Below are 19,375 nucleotides of genomic sequence, written 5' to 3'. Positions count from 1 at the left end.
TAGATGCCCTCTGCCTAGATCTAAAACTCCTATGAAAAACTAAAAGGTTTCCTACTCTACTCATTCTAGCCTTATCTCTCTTGGAGACATCTGCAGACATGATCAATCTTGCCGGTTAATGTAGCCTTAAATCTAATAGTTATTTGAGTCTTCAGATTGTAGTGCTATGACTCTCCCGGTGCATCTGTCTATATCGTCTTTCCCATTACTTCCCCTTTTCTTATTCCACAGATTTATGAGTTCCTGCACATCCCATTTGCAAAGATTTTTTTTTCCCTCTCTCCCTTAGCAAGCCAAACAACAACCCTTTAAAATAAGAACGCGGCGTCCTCCATAAAACCCCGGACACCAAATGGGCTTCAGAAAATCACTCTCTCTGCTTTACTGGGCTCTCATGTCAGGAGCATCGCCCCAGGGTTGACTTGAAAGCTTCATCTTTCAGTCTGTTCTCTGTAACATCTTCTCTGTGGGTACAAGGGCCCACTGGTGCCCTGTGAGGTTTGTCCCTGTGTGTGAGGTACAGAGTCTCGGCGTGAGGAACGCGGCCGGCTTCACCATCCAAATTGGACAGGTGAGGACACTAGGCACAGAGAAGGTAAAAAGCCCACCTGAGGTCACAAAAGTGGCAAGTGATGGGGCAAAAAAAGACCTCACGACGGACAGTTCCTGAGTTAAACGCTCTTTCGTTGCCACGACATTGCCTTTGGAAACAGGATCGTCATAAATGAAAAGAGAGACAGCTCTCTTTCTGCCTCTGGCTTCTAGCTCTCCCCACCCTGCTTCTCGAAATCCAATCATCCTTCTGGTCCCGCTGAAGTGCCACCGCCTTCAAAAAGTGCACCCTGGTCACCTCAGGCCACAGCATTTCCTTCCTTGGACATCCAAAATGGGCATTAGTTGCCCCACATCCTTGGTTCCTCAGCATCGATTGCCATCTCCAGGCAGCAACACTTCCAACGTGACAAACAGGACAACTCCGTTACACCCCCAGTGAGGGGCAGCACACAGCGAGCCTCAACAAACAGCAGCTGCTGTTACTACCAGTGTCACTCTTTGTTCCAGTTCCCATGACTGTGAAACCAGCTACCCTCAAATTGAGTTCGTGGACTCTGTGGCTTTGGTATTGGGACAGGACACAGAACAGCTTGTCTGTTGCACGACGTCTGGGCTTCAGCCGGAAAGCACAGAGGTTCAGGGCTGACATGAACCCCGGGGCCTGGAGTCATCCAAAGCCTCAGGCACTCTCCCCTCTGACAGGCCAATGCTGGCTGACAGCCGGGGGGCCCTGGACCCTTCGCATGTGGTCTCTCCCCTTGGGCGAGTCAGGGCTTCCTGAAAGCGAGCAGCTGAGTTTCAAGGGCGGGAATCCTGAGAGGAGAGAGCCAGGAAGCTGTCTCCGTCCTATGGCCTGGCCCAAAAGCCACATAACATCAGTTCTGCTGTGCTCTGGGAGTCGCAATCACCTAACCCCCTGCCAGGATTAAACAGGAAGAACACAGACCACTGTGGTGGAAGGAGAGTGTCCTACCGGAAGAGCAGAGATGTGGCCATCTCTGAAAAATGCAAACGTCCATGATCTGTTACCACTGCTTCTAATTTAGGATGAGCCTCTTCCTGATGGCTCCGTCCCTTGTGAAATGCCATTGCCTCAGTTGCCCTAGCTTTTCACCGGGCATCTGCCCCGCAGTGGACAAAACTCAAACTCAGGCTGAGCTCCCTGGCATATGGCAACACTTTCTTTGTCCCAACTCCTTACAGGAGAAGGTACATACTCCCACGAGCTGGGGGCCCAGGCAGGGGGATGAAGGAGAAAACAAACAGGTAATTCCTAAAAGAGTTAGTAATAGACTTTTCTAGTTGCCTGCCATTTACCCCTAGTGACCACTGTGGAGGCTACCAACGTACTCTGCCCACAAATCTGCATTTCCCAGCCTCGTCTGCTGAGAGGGATGGCCGGTGAGAAATAAACAAAAGCTGTCAAGGGGGAACTTCCAGGAAAGCTTTCGAATGGAGCCGACTCAGCTGGCCGATGCCTTTTCCTGGCGCACCTCCCCACATTTTCTTCTTCCATATGCTAGCTGGAAAATCGACAGCCACCTTGTGCCCAGGAGTGGCTGTAAGAATAGCAGGACAGAAAGAGGGAGGTCTGGGAGCCTGATGCCACAGTGGAGCTACCACAGTAGTTCTGTACTATGTGACAGGGGGAGAAAAGCCCCCACCTGGCACCAGCCACTAATATCTCGCATTTTATCAGCGATAGCCGAGCACAGTTACTTGCAGAGCCCGGCTTTTACGCCGTGGTCACCTTGACTGTCTTCCTGCCTCAGACTCACTCAGCTCTGAGCACCAGTGATCTTCCTCGCACATCATTCCGAAAAAAAACGCCTGCTGTGCCGAGGTCTTCAATGGCTTCGCTTTTTATTGTTTATTTATTTATTTTGAGAGAGAAAGAGAGTGCCTACGCCTACGAACAGGGGTGGGGTGGGGGGGGCAGAGAGAGAGAGAGAGTCCCAAGCAGGCTCCATGCTATCAGCAAGAGCCTGATGAGGGCTTCCATCCCACAAACCATGAGATCATGACCTGAGCTGAAATCAGGAGTCAGACACTTAACCGACTGAGCCACCCAGGGGCCCCAAATCCATACTCTTTAGTATGACATTTGAGTCCTTCCCACATAGGCCTGAGCTGAGCCCCATCACCTGCCCTGCCCCTGCCAGACAACCCAGGCCCCAGCCACTGCACACGGCTCAGCATCCTAGTTCACACTGGCCCTCTGAAACTTATGGTCTTTCCACCCAAGAGGTTCTAGATAGTGAACTCCTGCTTACCCTTTAACAAACCCCAAAGGCACCTCCTTTAGGAAGCCTTCCCTGATTCCCTCAAAGTAAGCTATTGCCTCCTGTGGACTTCAAAGGCAAGTCCTTTGTAAAATATCTCTGATCCGTAGCACTTGCCACACCCTATTATAATTACTTATTTTTGAATCATACTGTCCTCCTAGACTGTGAGCTCCTCAAGACAGGAACAGAGCCTGACTGCTCTGTTTATCCCCAGCTGTTGGCAAATCCTGAATGAATGAGTGGGCAGATGGATGAACGGATGCACAGCCCCTGGAAGCTGGGGACTCCGACTCTTCACCCCTCAGGCTGTAGAGGCCTTGAGTGACGGCCGAATTGGAGGAGGACCCAGGAAAAGTGAGCAGGCACCTAAGACAGGTGCATCCCGCTGACACCCATGCAAAGTCTGGGGCCTGTGGACACCCTGGAAGCCGTCACCGGGGGGGGGGGGGGCAGGACAAAGGGCAGCATGAATGTGGACCTCCTATCCCCTCCATGTGGTACCAAGAGGGCATGGGAGTGTGCGCTGCCCCATCAACGGTCTGCTTCCCTGGAAAACTCCAGAAGTGGGAAAAAGTTAGCCCTGCTCCAGGCCACCAAACAGCAAGGCCAGGTACTAACTACCCCAATGAGAATCCCTACTGGACAGTAATTCCGTTCCCGAAGCCCTTTCCTGCACAGGAGCTCATCTCCTCCTCTCCGAGAGGGTAGGCAGAAGGTTCTCGCCACGGCCCCATTCCACGGGTGGGAACTTGGTGGACCAGAGAGGAGAGGCGTGCCCAAGCTCACAGTCAGCAAGAGGCGGAGCTGAGGACCAACCCCACCCCCCTCCCAGAGAAGCCCAAATGCTGATGGCAGCCGTGCGAATTCCAGGACCCACTCCAACCGCCAAGCTGCCCAATGGCCCACAGATGCCAGAGCCTCTGCTCTCTCGGGTGAGGCCCTGCACCCTCGGCAGTCCCTGTAGGGAGTGCTGGGCCTTCCAGCAGAGCTCCAGTCTTAATTTTAGCTTGGAGGCCTGCCACGGAGGCTTTAGCGAGAGGCAGGCTGAAGTTATGTGGGACAGCTGTCAGCTGGCATGCTGGGTGGGGCCTGTTGAGCCGGCAGGGGCACAAGTCTGGGGACACGAAACTGTGTCCCTGCCCCAAGTCTTTTCAGCCCCGCTGGCCACACGGCTCAGACCTCCTCCTGCGGTCCCCCAGCTCCACGATGATGGCCGAAGAGCACACAGACCTGGAGGCCCAGATTGTCAAGGACATCCACTGCAAGGAGATCGACCTGGTGAACCGAGACCCCAAGAACATTAACGAGGACATAGTGAAGGTAGGATCGGTGGGCCTTCCTGGGTGCCACCGCCAGGAGGGTGTCGGGTCTGCAGAATGTTTGGACGGGGGACGGGGGATGGGGGAGGGCTCTGTTCCACACACAGCCGGCTTCCCCGACAAGAGGCCCTGTTCCTCTGTCTTCTCCAAATCCTCCCTCAAAAGCCAGCATATACACCCCCCAAGGAACATTTAGCATAAACAAGAGCAGGACCTCAGCCGCACAAACGTGACGCAGGTGTTGCCCAGGGCGGGGAGACAAGTCACAGACCAGAGTGCCTCCCTACTCCTCTGAGCTTCTTCCCATTAGCGCCTGGCCCTTGTCCCAGGATGGAGACCAGCGGGTGGCCGACTTGGGCTCTTTCTCACGCCAGGGGTCATGTCTGCGGTCTCCATGGTGGGCGTGGGGTTAATCCCCAAAAGGTGGCTTCCAGCAGGGCTGGCAGCCACTCGTGGGGGCACTCATCTCCCCAGAGTACTACCCCATGTCCACAGCCCATGGTGTGGGTGCTGTGCCCAGTGCTCATGCCAGGTCCTGCAGCCAGGCCAGGGCAGAGGCCTCTCAGACGCACCCAGGCCCCTGGAAGGGACCACTCGGAGGGTGGTTACCGGGCCTTTGGGGAGTCTCCCCAACAGCCACTGCCTGAGTCAGCCCCTTTCCTCATCTGAATGCCCCCAGCAGCCTGACTGCCTCCGGGCCCACACCCTCCCTCTAACCTCCAGTCGGTAGCCACGGGGATCTTCCTACAGCAGAATTCCTGGAAGCAGGGTGGCCAACCACTGGCATCAGAGTCACTGGAAGGGCTTTTAAAAGGGCAGGTGCCTGGGGCCTCCAGAGTCCAACTAAATGCATCAGAATCACAGATCAGCCCTGTCCAATAGAAATGTAATGCAACCCATCATACAATCACCAGATGTCATTTTACATTTACATTTTACATTTTTCTATAGCCATGATTTTTATTTTTTCAAAAAAAATTTTTTTAACATTTATTTTGAGAGAGAGAAACAGACAGACAGAGCACAAGCAGGGGAGGGGCAGAAAGAGAGAGAAACACAGAATCCAAAGCAGACCTCAGGCTCCGAGCTGTCAGCACAGAGCCAGACAGGGCTCGAACCCACAAACTTGTGAGATTGTGACCTAAGCCGAAGTCAGATGCTTAAATGACTGAGCCACCCCAGCGCCATGATTTTATTAAAAAAAAAAAATTTTTTTTAATGTTTATTTATTTTTGAGACAGAGAGAGACAGAGCATGAATGGGGGAGGGTCAGAGAGAGGGAGACACAGAATCTGAAACGGGCTCCAGGCTCTGAGCTGTCAGCACAGAGCCCGACGCGGGGCTCGAACTCACGGACCGCGAGATCACGACCTGAGCCGAAGTCGGTCGCTTAACCGACTGAGCCACCCAGGCGCCCCTTAAAGGAGAAAAAACAAGCAGATGAAATTAATTTTCATGATATTTTTCTATTTAACCTAATATTTCCAAAATAGTATCATTTCAACATGTAATTGATATAAAAAACAATTATCAACGTACTATTATACAGTCTTTGTTCATCTTTGAAGTCTACCATGTATCCTTCCCTTACACTGCATATCAGTTCAGATTCCAAATTTATCAGAAATCCTTGTTCTGTATTTAGATCTCATAAACTGCGCGGCTGAAATCAATTCAACACACCCAAATTGTTCCAAAGATTTTAAAAAGTTTTCCAATCTCAGAATTAAGTATCACTTCTCACGTTTGAACTAAAATGAAACAAGATTTAGAATTCTTCTGTTGCCCTGGTCACAGGTCAAGTGCTCAAAACTCGTGACTGCTGCATTAGACAGCGTGGCTCTGGGCTTGCTCTGAAACACAGCCCCTGCGTTATCTTCTTCTGGAGGAATACCTCCCACGCTGGATAAAGTCTAACTTCTCGGCCATGGCTTTCAAGCCCCAACTCAATCCGGCCGCAACCTTCTTCCACCTTCCAGCCCTCAAGCCAGGAGCTGGCCATACCAACCAGAACATACTCCTGTGTCTGTACCAGGAGCAACCCCCACCCCCTTCTTCCCTGGGGTGAATGCCCTGCTCAGCTTTGAAGACCCAGCTCAAAGGTCACCTCCTCCAGGATGACTGCCTCAGCTACCCCAGGCAGTCAGTAACTCCCTCCTCCAAGCCCCCGCTTCCCTCAGGGCACTTCTCCGTAATAGCTCATGTTATGCTGTGACTGTCTTTATCTGTATCATTAGTGGCAGAAATAGGGTAATTACGGCACAGTGAGAAGAGCTACAAGGGGGAAATTACTATACGCATGTAAAACAGTATTCATCATGGTTTGTGCAGTGCAGTCTGGAGGACATAGTCCCGAACTCGGCTTTAACAGACCTGCTTTCAAATTTACTCTCTTCTACCTCAAAGCAGTGACCCTGGGCAAGTCACCTAGGTTTTCAGAACCTGAGTTTTCCTCTGTAAAATGAGCATAATATCATTTACTCCACCGGGTAAAGGACTCTCAGAGCAGCCCTGTGCAATAAAAGTATAATGAAAATAAAGGATTTGAAAGTGCCTAACACAGTAACTGGCTTGCAGCAAGGGTGTGACAAGTGTGAGCAGAGTTGGAGCCTGGAAGAGCTTGCAGGACAGGACAGCGAAGCCATGGGCCAGCTTTTACAACCAGGTTCCCCCCTGGCGGTCCCTAGGTGGCTGCTGGGGTGGAGAAGAGAACCCCAAGGGAGAACGTGGCTTCTGAACGAGACCCACAACAGGTGACAAGTGTAGAGAGGCTCTCAGGCCCTACTGAGCCTGGAGTGAACGGGCTCCAGGCTCCAGGCCCAGGTTATAATCTCAGTGAGGGATGGGGGCAGCCATACAGACACGGCTGTTTACACAACCCTCCCCTGGGGCTGAGACCTGTCTCTCCTGAACCCCAGAAAACAGCCCTCAAAGGCTAAGCTTTTAAAAGGCCCTGCAAATAATCTTGTCGAGAGGAGATTATTATTTGGTATATTTATTGGACGCTCCCTGGTTTGGGGAGTTATTCTGTTTTTAATAACTGAGAAATGAAAAAGTTTTGAAATTCAGGATGAGGATCATAAAATGGAGTTGGATAAATAGCACAAACAGGTTGAAGTAGACTTCAGGTTTGTGTATGGTCTGTGAAAAAAGAAAGAAAAGGAAGAAGGGAGACAGGAGAGCTGGCCAGGAATTGGCGGGGGTGGGGGGGTGGGGGGGTGAGGGGGGATGGCCTGGCCAGTCTGTCTGAACAGGAGCCTGGGGCATCTCGGCTTCTTTGATCAACTGGGGAAAAAGACAAGAAGGAGGGAGGAGGAAGGAAAAGGAAGTGAGGAGGCAAGAGAGACGGAGAGAAAGAGAAACAAGGCAGAGGCTGAGATGAAGGCTCAGGAGGGGCCTGTCAGGGTGGTCATGAGGACTAATAGGCTCCTCATGGCCTAGGATGGGAGACACAGTAAGACCCTAGAATAAGACTAAGCTACAGAGACCCAAGTTCTAGTCCCAGGCCTGACACTAGCTCACTGTGTGACTACAGGGAAATCCCTTTCCCTCTCTGGCCTGAATCTTGATGTAGACACACGCTGGGTGGAGAAGAGGAAGACCTGTCCCCTCTGCAAACAGCTGCTGAGGTTTCATACAGGATGCATGGAGCAGGAGATAGACCCATGGTGATGTGGATTGGACCCCCAGCAGATGGGAGGCGCTCTGTTTGACTTTATCCAGAGTCAAAACTTCCCCAAACTTCTCCAAGTAAGGCCTGGTACTGCCCTTGAACCTGGGCTGGAAAATGAGTGCCAGATGCAGAGGGAGAGCCTTATCCAGCCTAACAGACTTGAACTGTGGTCCCCAAGGTTCAAGGCTAGGTCTTGGGCAAAGGCTCATGGGGATTAGAGTTAAGGACCTGGGATGAGCACACGCAGTTCCCTCCGCCCCGCCCTCCACGTCACCGCCACTCACAGAGTACCGCTTCCACGAATCTTTACTGAGCGCCTGCTATGCACCAGGTCCTGTGCTCAGAGGAGTTGGGGATGAGCCAGACAGACGCACAGCGCATAACCCCCCCATGCCAGGCTGAGGGGGGTGTTAATGTACAGCAACAGTCCCCAGGGTTCTCCACCGTTCCCTTTAGACCCATGTTGTAAACCTCCAGCCCTCTTTCCATGCATTCCTGCAGGACCTCAGTCCCAGTACAAAGGCCTCTGAGTTATTTCTGAGAGGGCTCAGGGCTGTCTCCCTAACCCGCACTGAGGCACTCACACCCTTAGGCAAGAAGGAATGCTTGAGCCCAAAGCATCACACAGCCTCTTCAGCCTCAGTCTTCAACTGCTCTCCCCTCGGCCACTCAAGGTCAAACAGGGGGACAGACCTGACCCCAGCCCATCCTACTTGTTCCCACTCCACCTGCAACCAACATCTGCCGCTAAACACCCTTCTCCCTTGGAAAAACACACAAACCACACCCTGTGCCTATCAGCTCAGGCTAACAAACAACCAGAAGACCCAGTAGCCACCAGCTCTGTGAACCCTGCTCCCATTAGGGGCCCATCTGGACATTCTGCTGCAGAAAGATGAAACTGACCTGGTACTTTCTCTGGAGAAGACTCCAACCCAACAGAGAGGATGAGACTAAAATCATGAGAATATCTGGGAGAAGGTGCTAAACGTCATAAATAAGTGCCTGATGAAGTGTCACGGGGTTTAGGGAGGAAGATTTTACTCTCGTCTGGGAAAATCAGGAGCCACCTTCATGGGGAGGTGGTAGCCCAGGTGCATGTACAAATGGGAAAAGTGCATGTACAAATGGGAAAAGAATTAAAATGTGCAAAGGGAAAATAAGGCTTTTGAAGAAAAGGGAACAAAATAAGCAAAAGCCACAACATCAACAAGGATGTGGGTGGACAAGGATGTTGGGTGTGAAAGAAGAAAGAAAAGGAAGAAGGGAGACAGGAGAGCTGGCCAGTCATTCCTTATTGGTCTTAACCTCTGTCAAGTACCTCTAGAAAGGGCTACATTGCATGAACTCACAATGAAGTATTTACAATTTAGTGTTATGGGGACTCCTAGGTATTAACTGATCTAGTTTTTCAAAATGGCATCCTCTTTCTTGGGGACCTGGTTAAAATGCACATTTCTGGGCTCTGCCATCAGAAATTTTTATTCAGCATGGCTGGTGAATGTTTTGCACTTTCAAGTACAAACAGGTCTCTCTTGTCCCGTAGAAAATAAACCTGGAATCCAGCTTTCCTTAGAGACACACTGTATAAGTTATCTATCGCTGTGTAACAAATCATCCCAAAACTCAGTGGTATAAAGCCACAACCAAGTGATGGTCTCCCACAGTTCTGTGTGTTGACTAGACTCAGCTGGGCAGTTCCACTGCTCTCACTGGTGGCCTCTCAGGCAGCGGCAGCCACCGAGGACCTCGGCTGAGCTGGAACACCCAAGACGGCTCACTCCTATGCTTGGTACCTTGGTGGGGATGGATGGAAGGCAGGGCTAAGCTGGGATGCTGGGCTGGCCAGGTCTCTCCCTCATGTGGCATCTCCCCCAGATTCTAGAGCGAGGTAAAGTAATGGACTTCTGACTCCACCAGTCTCTACATCAGGGCATAAAAGTAGACTTTTAATTTGGCGGCTCGAGGCTCCCCAAGGAAGAGACTTCCAGGCCTTTGTAAGGCTTAGTTCCAGACCTGGCACATCGGCCCTTCTACTGCATTCTGGTGATTAAAGCAAGTCACGGGGCAAGCCCACATTCAGTGTGGGATGAGAAGAGGCAAGGGCACAAACCCTCAGGGCCATGACTAACTGGGGGTCATCTTTGGAGACTGGTTAACCACCCACCAAAGGTGGACAGAACACTAAATATAAGATACATGGCCAGAAACCAACACCTACAAGGGCCAAATTGGGAGCCGTGCACTGGTTATCCCAGACTGTACACAATTCTGTTGTTATTACCACTTACAACCCGAGAAGCAAAACTTTGCCATTTTTCAGCTGTTTTACAGCTAACACCTCCTTTTAGCTTCCTACTGTATACGCCAATGCTTCTCAAATTATCCAGCTGAAGGGCCAGTTTTTATCATTATAATCTCAATCTGTGGTACACCAATACTTTTGTAAAATTCAACAAAAATGTATGACCAGGGAGGTGAAATGAAAAACGGGCATCTCCAGTGTAAGCCCCAATTTTTATTTTCTTTAGACTTAACAGACCTAAAATTACTGGCTCAAATTTCTGTGACTGTTTTTAAATGCTTACTCTCAACTTCTATACATACCTTGTTGAGAAGAGGGTCACTGGCCATGGACCGCCCTTTAGGTAGCAAGGCAATGGGCAGGAAAAGGAAGACCCAGCAAAACTAAGCCTCCCCCTTGGGTGTTCGGACTCCAAATCTAACTCTGAGTCACTAGGAATCTTGGCCCAATCCTCCTGGTGTAGAGTTAAAAAAAAACAAAAACAAAAACAAAAACCGGAGGCCCAGAGAGGGAAAGTACCATGCCCAAAGCCATACAGTAACTCTGTGGTCAAGTGGAGACTGGAACCAGATGTCTATCCCCCTGCCTAGAGCGATTTTCCCGCCCACAGATACTCTATCTGAATTGTCCAGGGCCAGGGCACCTGGGTAGCTCAGTCGGTTGAGCATCCGACTTTGGCTCAGGTAATGATCTTGGGGTCAGTGAGCTCCAGCCCCGTGTCGGGCTCTGTGCTGACAGCTCAGAGCCTGGAGCCTGTTTCAGATTCTGTGTCTCCCTCTTTCTCTCTCCTCCCCCACTCTGTCTCTCTCTTCTCAAAAATAAATAAACGTTGCATTGTCCAGGGCCCCGGATGCCCAAGGACTGAGTCATACAGGAATCTGGGGAGGTATTTTTGACAGGGGGTGGCTGCTAGCCTTCCCCGAATCCTCCGGCAATGCCTGGACCTGCTGTCTTGCACCTTCCCCGCCCTCTTGGGAGACAGCGGGGGCCACGTTGGCTGGTTCCGATTAATCAACTGACCCTCTTGCTGTTCCAAAAATAAATACGCCAGAGAAGGGGACACCAACTGAATGAGCAGCTACATTCACCCTTCCCACCCTTTGCCCTTCCCCCCAGCTGCACACCAAGCCCTGAGGCTCTTTTGATGGATCCAGCCCACACCCAACCACCTTCCCAGAAAAAGCCATCTCCTCTCCGCTTTAGAAAGGAATTGAGAAATGAAGTCACTGTGTGCTTCTGATACACTGGCATGACTGCCTAGCCCTGCCTGAGCCGGGTCTTATAAATACCTCCCCAAAGTAGGCGCTGTGGACAAAGCTGGCCCAGTGCTCAAACAGCTGGGCCTGACAGCACAACCCATCCCTCTGAGAACACATTTTCTGATTCCCAGAAAACGGAGCAGTCGCCCCATGCTCAGTGCCCGAAGGCATCATGGGCAATAATTCAAATGTCAGCATCAATGTCTTCTGCAAAGTAATAATAATTAAACAACGCAACAGAGAGGTCCCTGGGAGTAAGATTACTACCGTAAACAGCAAATGAGGGAAAAGAGGCAGAAGTATGCATGCACACGCGCACGCGCGCACACACACACACACACACACACACACACACATTTATGACTAGGTAGGCTGGAGAGTTACTGTACTTAGGATCTGGGGTGTCAACAGATTTTCTGAGATATATTTGCATAGGTACTTCAGAACAATTGAACAAATAATTACCTTCACTGAGCACCTACCACGTGCTAGGGATTGGGCTGAGCGTTGCCCAAGAGGTGGTATGCCTAGCACAAAGTGGGTGCTGAATAAGTATGTGCTGGGATGGGGGACAGGCATGGGTGTCTGTGAATGGATGGGGAGATCCATGGATCAATGGATGGATGGATGGATGGATGGGAGATAGGTAGGTGACTAGATGGAAGGGAACAAATGGATGGATAGGTGATAAATTATTTCTATTCCTCATAACAAGATTGGAAGACATAGCAAATGCATTTTTGCAGTTGAGGGAGTGAAGCTCAAAGAGGCAAGTCATCTACCAAAGTCACTCATCAGAGTGGCACCTGCCCTGGGGTGCAAAGCCACCTTCGGGGCTCGAACATCCTCCCGAAGCGAGCACTCCGTAACAACCAACATGAGCTAACAGTTATGAACCAGGTATTCTGTGCCAGGAAGTTTTCTGAGTATTTAGATGTCTTATTTAATCCTCCAACAAACTTTATGAGATGAATCCAGGAAACTGAGGCACAGAAAAGCTCAGACACTTGCTGAAGGTGACAGAGCCAGTTAGTAGCAGACCTAGACTCCACCCTCAGCAGCGTGACTTCAGACAGGGTTCTTTTCCACTCTTCAGCCTCTTAGAGGCCAGACACAAATACTCAAAGGTGTTGAAAGGCGGAAAACGCTAGACTAGGCCAACAAGACAGGCTGGGCTACAGAGGAGCAGGGTGGGTAGCTGGCTTTAAATAAGGGGCTGGGAGCTCTGCCATGGGGCAGGTCTCTCTGGTCGACAAGGACCAGACCTCAGATGCTCCACAGTGAGAATCCACCTTGGGGTCTGGCCCCAGCTGGGGCAGCATGCAGAGCTTAGATTAGAATCAGGACACCTGATTCAGTCTGGGCCCTGCTCCCTCCCACCTCTGGGCTGTGTGGCTTCCCGTGAGGTGAGGAGGCAGGCCTGGGAAATCCGTGAGTCAGGGGTACACCATCCTATGGAATAGCCACAAGAAGGGCAGGGGAGGCCACAGGCACTGAGTGGGAAAGGGAAGGAAGGAGGAAGTGCCTGCTGGGACAAGGCAGGGAGGCACGTCTCCGCCCTAATGTCTCCTTCTGCTGGCAAAGGTCCTGGGGCTGCACTGTGCTCCAGAAGCCAGCCGGGGTGCTAAGAGGCATCAGGCTGAGGCACGGCCATGATGGAGGAGGGGCAGGCTGCAGAGGTCAGAACTCCTCAATCCAAGATCCAGGCCCCAGGGATCTAACTGCACCTCAGTAATCATTATGGGTGTCCCCAGGTCATGGCTGGAATGGTTCTCCCAGACCTATCCTCCCCATCTTCTCAGATTTGAAAGCTCTCTGGGGTGCCTGGGTGGCTCAGTCAGTTGAGCGTCTGACTTTGGCTCAGGTCATGATCTCATGGGTTGTGGGTTCAGGCCCCACATCGGACTCTGTGTTGACAGCTCAGAGCCTGGAGCCTACTTTGGATTCTGTGTCTCTGCTTCTCTCTGCCCTTCCCCTGCTTATGCTCTGTTTCTGTCTCTCAAAAAAAAAAAAAAAAAAAAAAGAATAAAAAAAAATTTTGTTAAAAGATTTGAAAGCTCTCCCAAGAAACAGCAACTCTGAATCTTTGCCCCCATATAAGCCAGATGTAGAAGATGTCAGCCCTTTCCATCCACTGTCTAAAGCCATAAGATGTTTCCCAACCAACTTGGGCCTTCTTTTCCACATATCCAGCACACCACTTTTCCATCTCTGCCTCCAAATCCCACAGTCCACCAAAGTCCCAGATAGCCACCACCTCCTGGGAGCCCTCCAGGAATAAGTGCGATCTTTCTGAGAAGATGAGGACCATATTTGTATTCTTCCCTCCAGCCCTGCCCTTTCACCCAGGGGGCCATAAATGACCTCTGCTGAAACCCCAGAAGAGAAAGCTGGAGGCTGAGATTTAGGGAGGTGGGGGTGGGGGGTGTCCTGGAAGTCCCTACTGACTCCCTGAGTCAGCTTTCCGCATCACCTGTAGCCTGAAATATCAGCACATCCACTCTGTTCTCCATAAACATACCATCCCCTGGGTGGGGCCTCATCCTCCGATGTCTCCAGGGGGATCCGGGGATCTGAGGCATGGCACAGGAACTCAGAATCTAGTCACGTGAGAAAAACAGGACCCACCATTGTATGTGCAACATGGATATGTCCAACCCCTCCCCCAAAAAGTTACCCTGGAAAGGAAAGTACTAAAGCAATGACATCGTTAGTACTAGGGAAATACAAATTGGAGGTGCTTTTGTTTCTTTCTGCTGTTGCCTGAATTGTCTGCAATGTGGCTATGTAATTTTATAATGAAAAGTACTTTGAACCTCATGCCTAGATGAGAGGACCCCCTTCCTCCAGCAAAAGCGGGGAAAGGGTTGACCCTGGAAGACTGATGTTGGAGCTCTGCCCCCACCAGCCCCCACACGTGTCCCCTCCACCATTAGTCTGATTAGTTTGAGCATTCATTCAACCAACTTTTATTAAAGTAGCCCAGGAACATGGAAGATGGCCCATTTTACAGACACGACAGCTAAGGCTTAGTGACGCTAAAGGACATCACATGCGAGAAAGAAGCTATGATGGTCTTCAATGCATAGCAGGGACTCAAGAAAGGTTAGTTAAATGACTTGGCTGAAAGTACAATGTTTTTTCCCCCAGGTTTACTGATTATTTTTTCCCACTTCCCAAATGGGGCCTCAGTCACCATTTCAGTGGAATGTGTGAACCAGATTCTCTGAGCGCCCTCCTCCCAGCTGCCAGACTTAGGAAAGTCTGAGGTTGCCACAGGACTAGAGTGAGGGAAGCACCTGTCTGCTGCACAAGGTGCTTCAGGCCTGCTCGACCACACTCAGTTGCGGACACCTTTGCTAGCCAGGACGACACGGCCCTCACTTTGCCACATGCCACATCCTAAAATAGCTCTCAGACCCGTTTGCCTCTCTCTGACCCCCCACCATCACCCCAAAACAGCCTGTCGTCAGGTCTCACCTGGAATATTGCGACAGTTCCCTGCTGGACCCCACCTACATCCTCTCTCCCAACCACCACTGGCCCAACAAGCTGCTCAAAATTCAGATCAGAGAACAGAGAACAGACTGATGGTTACCAGAGGCAGGGGTAGGTGGCGAGTGAAGGGGGTCCAGAAGAACAAACCTCCACTTATAAAATAAGTAAGTCACGGGGATGTATGGTGACTGTACCTAACAATACTGTGCTGCACATACAAAAGGTGTTGAGTAGATCTTAAAAGTTCTCGTCACACACACAAATTTGTACCCATGTATGGTGACAGATGTTAACTACACTTACTGTGGTGATCATTTCCCAATACATCAAAATACTGAATCATTATGTTGAAACTAATATAATATTGGGGCGCCTGGGTGGCGCAGTCGGTTAAGCGTCCGACTTCAGCCAGGTCACGATCTCGCGCTCTGTGAGTTCGAGCCCCGCGTCGGGCTCTGGGCTGATGGCTCAGAGCCTGGAGCCTGTTTCCGATTCTGTGTCTCCCTCTCTCTCTGCCCCTCCCCCGTTCATGCTCTGTCTCTCTCTGTCCCCAAAATAAATAAAAGTTGAAAAAAAAAAAAAAGAAACTAATATAATATTATGTATCAATTATACTTCAATTAAAAAAAAATCAACTCAGATCTGGCTAAGCCAGTCCCTGTGCAAAAAAGCCTTCAGAGACTGTTCATCACAGAGTGACTGTCCCTCCAGGCCTCTCCAGCCCCACTCTGGCCACTCCGGGCTTGCCCTCGGCCTTAGAGAAACACCTGCATCACCCTGAGGGCACACACTGTCTATCTGGTTAGGTCCTAGCCCCACCCAACATGCTGTTCCAGCCCATGCCCCTGCCTCCACCTGGCTACCTTCAAGTATTGGCCTGACTGGATGTGTCCTCTTTACCCCCAGGATGACTAGGACTGTCCAACTCTGTAGGATCATCAAATATCAGAATTTGAGAACCACACCTCTAGGTCTGCACCTGCATTGCTGATGTCTTTAAGCAAGTCACTTAATTCCCCAAGGGCCTGCATATCCACCTGTGAAATGAGGGGGCTGGACCAGCCCCTGTGTCTCACCGCTCTAGGGAAGCATTGGCAGCACCCGGGGGCTCGCTGGAAATGCAGTCTCAGGCCCTGCCCCGGCTGTGTGGGTCAGAAGGCCCAGAGGTGGGGCCCAGCCATCAGGTGTGACAAGCCCTCCAGAGGGTCCTGAGGCTGGCACCCCAAAGCCCGAGGAGTGGGTGGACGCTGTGACCCGAGGATTGCCCCTCCCGCCCCTGCAGGTGGATTTTGAAGACGTGATCGCGGAGCCCGTGGGCACCTACAGCTTCGACGGAGTGTGGAAGGTGAGCTACACCACCTTCACTGTCTCCAAGTACTGGTGCTACCGCCTGCTGTCCACGCTGCTGGGAGTCCCGCTGGCCCTGCTCTGGGGCTTCCTGTTCGCCTGCATCTCCTTCTGCCACATCTGGGCGGTGGTGCCGTGCATCAAGAGCTACCTGATCGAGATCCAGTGCATCAGCCACATCTACTCCCTCTGCATCCGTACCTTCTGCAACCCGCTCTTTGCCGCCCTGGGCCAGATCTGCAGCAACATCAAGGTGATGCTGCGGAAGGAAGTGTGAGGCCAGGTGGGGCGGTAGGGGTGGCCGGGCAGCAGGGGGAGTCAGGGGAGGCTGGCCCCACCGTACTTCTCCATGGGCCTGCCGGCGAGCTCTTTCTCTTTAGGGACTGCTATTCCCCCCCCCCCCACCTCCCACCCCAAGATGGGAGCACACCGTGTAGGGAAGCCAGAAAGAAAAGCCCCGACACAGAAGCACAGTGGCCCTTCACTCTGCCCCCCACCCCCGCCCCGCCTCGATGCCCCTGTGACCGGGCACGAGGAAAGGTAATTTGCTAAGAGGCAGCTACTGTGCAAGTCTTTGCATTCACTCGGACTGTAACAGCATAAACCAGCACTCCGTTCCCACCTGGAGTCAACCTGTTGATGCACGCCGCCCGGGGAGGCTACCGTGACTCTTGGCATTAGGAGGGTGGCTCCAATAAAGGGTTTCGGCTGCATTTTGGGAACGCTGTGGTTTTGTGTGTCCGCAAGGTAGGTGTGTGTCCTGATGAGCTCCAAAAATACAGTTCACTGCCCCGAAGAACAAGCGGGGCAAGTTGGTTGGTCCTTCTCTCTGTGAAATTGAAGAGCCAGAACAGAACTTGGTTTCTCTTGGGCTGCTTCTTCTTGTCTGGGTATCCTCTCCCCTGTGTTTCTTAGGAGATTATATTCCCAACGAGGTCTGCTGCCCTGGGCCAGCCAGTGGTCACCAACAGAAGAAAATGGCCCTTGGGCTGGAAGGGGCAGGAGACCCTCCCTGGGCACCACTGAGGGCAGGACTTGGGTTCAGAACCCTGTGAACCTCCCCTTTGGCTCACCAGACACCAAGCCCCTGGCATTGCTGCTTGGCACACATATGCCTTCAGCCCTCAGAGAAGTGATGAGGGCATAAGGTCCAGTTTGTGCATGTGTGGACCCACTACGGACATAAAAAACAACAGCAGAGGCATGTCACCTAACCCCACCAGGGGGAAAAAATAGCAGTCTCACATTCTTCAGAGATGCTTTTCCCAAGAGTGTTATCCAGATCTTAGTCCTCAAAAAAAAAAAAAAAAAAAAAAGTGGGTATGGATTTTGTGATTAAATTTCTCTGGAAAATGCTATCTATTTCTCTCAGAGATTTTCAACAGACATGAGTACATTAAAGGCTCTGACAAGTCCTGCAGTAAAGAAATCTATTTAGGCTAGTGTGTCTCAATCCCACTTTTTTTTTTTTCATACAACACCCACTTAAGTCTCATAAAATTATGGCTCCACAGCAGGTTTTCAGAGGCATCACCTCACTGGTGCCTGGCCATGAGCCCAAGAGGGCTTTGGGGGTGGGGGGTGGGGTGGTGGGCAGTACGGTAGAGTGGATTGAAAGACAGGGAGCAGGCAGCCTCAGTTCCAGTCCTGTCTCTTCTCCTACTTGCCTCTCCTGGCCTCAATTTTATCATCCATAAAATGATCTCTAATGTCCATCTCAGTCCTAAAATTTTGCCTGTTTTTGTTTTTTCTAGCATCTTATCATGAAATTTTCGAACACAGAGGAAAGTTGAAAGGGTTTGCCATGAACACCCATACGCACACCATCCAGGCTTTGTCACACCTCTGACACCCACCATCCTCGGTTTTCTTTATGCATTTTTATAATTTTTTTAATGTTTATTTATTTGAGAGAGGTGGAGAGAGCAAGCACGCACAAGCGGGAGACAGGCAGAGAGAGGGAAGAGAGAGAATCCCAAGCAGGCCGTTGGTGCAGAGCCCGACATGGGGCTCTAACTCACAAACCGTGAGATCACGACCTGAGCCAAAACTAAGAATTAGATGCTTAACCAACTGAGCCACCCAGGCACACCTCTTTATGCATTTTTAAATAAGCCTCAGATATCAGTATTTTTACTTCTGAACACTTCAGTAGCCATCCCTTGGTTGTTTCCAGGTGGGGAAGTGACAGCCCAGAGAGGTCAGCAGACTTGCCAAAAGGCACACAGCTAGCCAGCATTTGAGCACAGCAGCTCTAGCCCACCTCTCTTTGCTCTATCCTGGGGCTCTTCCCATTCTCAGGGGGACTCAATGAGCCCAGCCTCGTCCTGCTGAAAAGGTTTAAAGTCAGTATTACTTACATCCTCCTCGGAGGGGCTGCCCTTTCAAACATTAGCCCATCAGTTTCAGACTTGGAATCTTGGGTTATGCAGAGATTTTTCACCATCCTGGCATTTTCTATAACCTGATTTGACTACAACTCCAATTTTTCAAGCTTGCTCCCTTTCTCTAGGGGCAGACTATAACATGTGCTCAACTATCCATGAAGTTCACGGAGCTGGAGAAAGGACACGCATTTAAGACGCACGTATGGCCGAGGAGTTCGGTTCCTTCCAGAATCTCCTTGAGAAGCAGCAGGAAGAGCAGCACACTGGGGGACCGTGGGGACAGGCCAGAGGAGGGAGGCAGAGTTTCACTCTCTGGCTACATTCAGCTCATCAGGGAGTCCTGCTGAAAACGCAGTTTTAGGGTCCCAGCTCCAGAGTGTGAGTTAGTGGGCCCAGGAATGAACACGAACCCATCTGTGGTTCTGCAAGTGGCCCCCATACCTCACTGGAAGAAATATGTGTTAGGGTCCCTTTGAGGTGACAATCCAGAGTCTTCTTATCTCCAGAGTTAGCCCCAGTGAGTGTGGCTAAGTCGTACCAGAGGTCCATGCCTGGGTCTTAGAACATCTTCTGATACGACTCTGACAAATCTTGACCGAAGACAATGGCACCAGGTCCCCTACCCCCATTCCAGCCACAACCCAGGTGCACCTCTGTCATCATCAGGAAGAAAACTCTGCTCCCCTCCCCCAGCCCCTGCAGGGGACTCCGGGTCTGCAAGCCATCAGACATGGTCACTGTTTCGAA

At 51.2% G+C, this 19,375-nt stretch overlaps 1 protein-coding gene across 1 annotated transcript; it reads left to right on the top strand.

Moving 5' to 3' along the window:
* The first annotated feature begins 3,931 nt into the window (after positions 1-3,931).
* Positions 3,932-16,954, top strand: CAV3 (caveolin 3). Its single transcript, XM_025922120.2, has 2 exons — positions 3,932-4,160; positions 16,177-16,954. The coding sequence occupies exons 1-2, from the start codon at positions 4,047-4,049 to the stop codon at positions 16,516-16,518; spliced, it is 456 nt and encodes a 151-aa protein (XP_025777905.1). The 5' UTR covers positions 3,932-4,046; the 3' UTR covers positions 16,519-16,954.
* Positions 16,955-19,375: the final 2,421 nt, after the last annotated feature.

This window comes from Puma concolor, chromosome A2 (assembly GCF_028749965.1).
Source record: "Puma concolor isolate L17-30 chromosome A2, mPumCon1.1.hap2, whole genome shotgun sequence".
Taxonomy (NCBI): Eukaryota; Metazoa; Chordata; class Mammalia; order Carnivora; family Felidae; genus Puma; species Puma concolor.
The sequence above is the reverse complement of the archived record's forward strand: the minus strand, read 5'-3'. Positions and strand labels throughout refer to the sequence as shown.

What these genes read in the sequence shown, in the direction of transcription:
- CAV3 (XM_025922120.2), top strand. Translation starts at nt 4,047, where the DNA reads ATGATGGCCGAAGAGCACACAGACCTGGAGGCCCAGATTGTCAAGGAC. An exon ending in TTAACGAGGACATAGTGAAG is followed by an intron (nt 4,161 to 16,176) that starts GTAGGATCGGTG and finishes CCGCCCCTGCAG; the next exon opens with GTGGATTTTGAAGACGTGAT.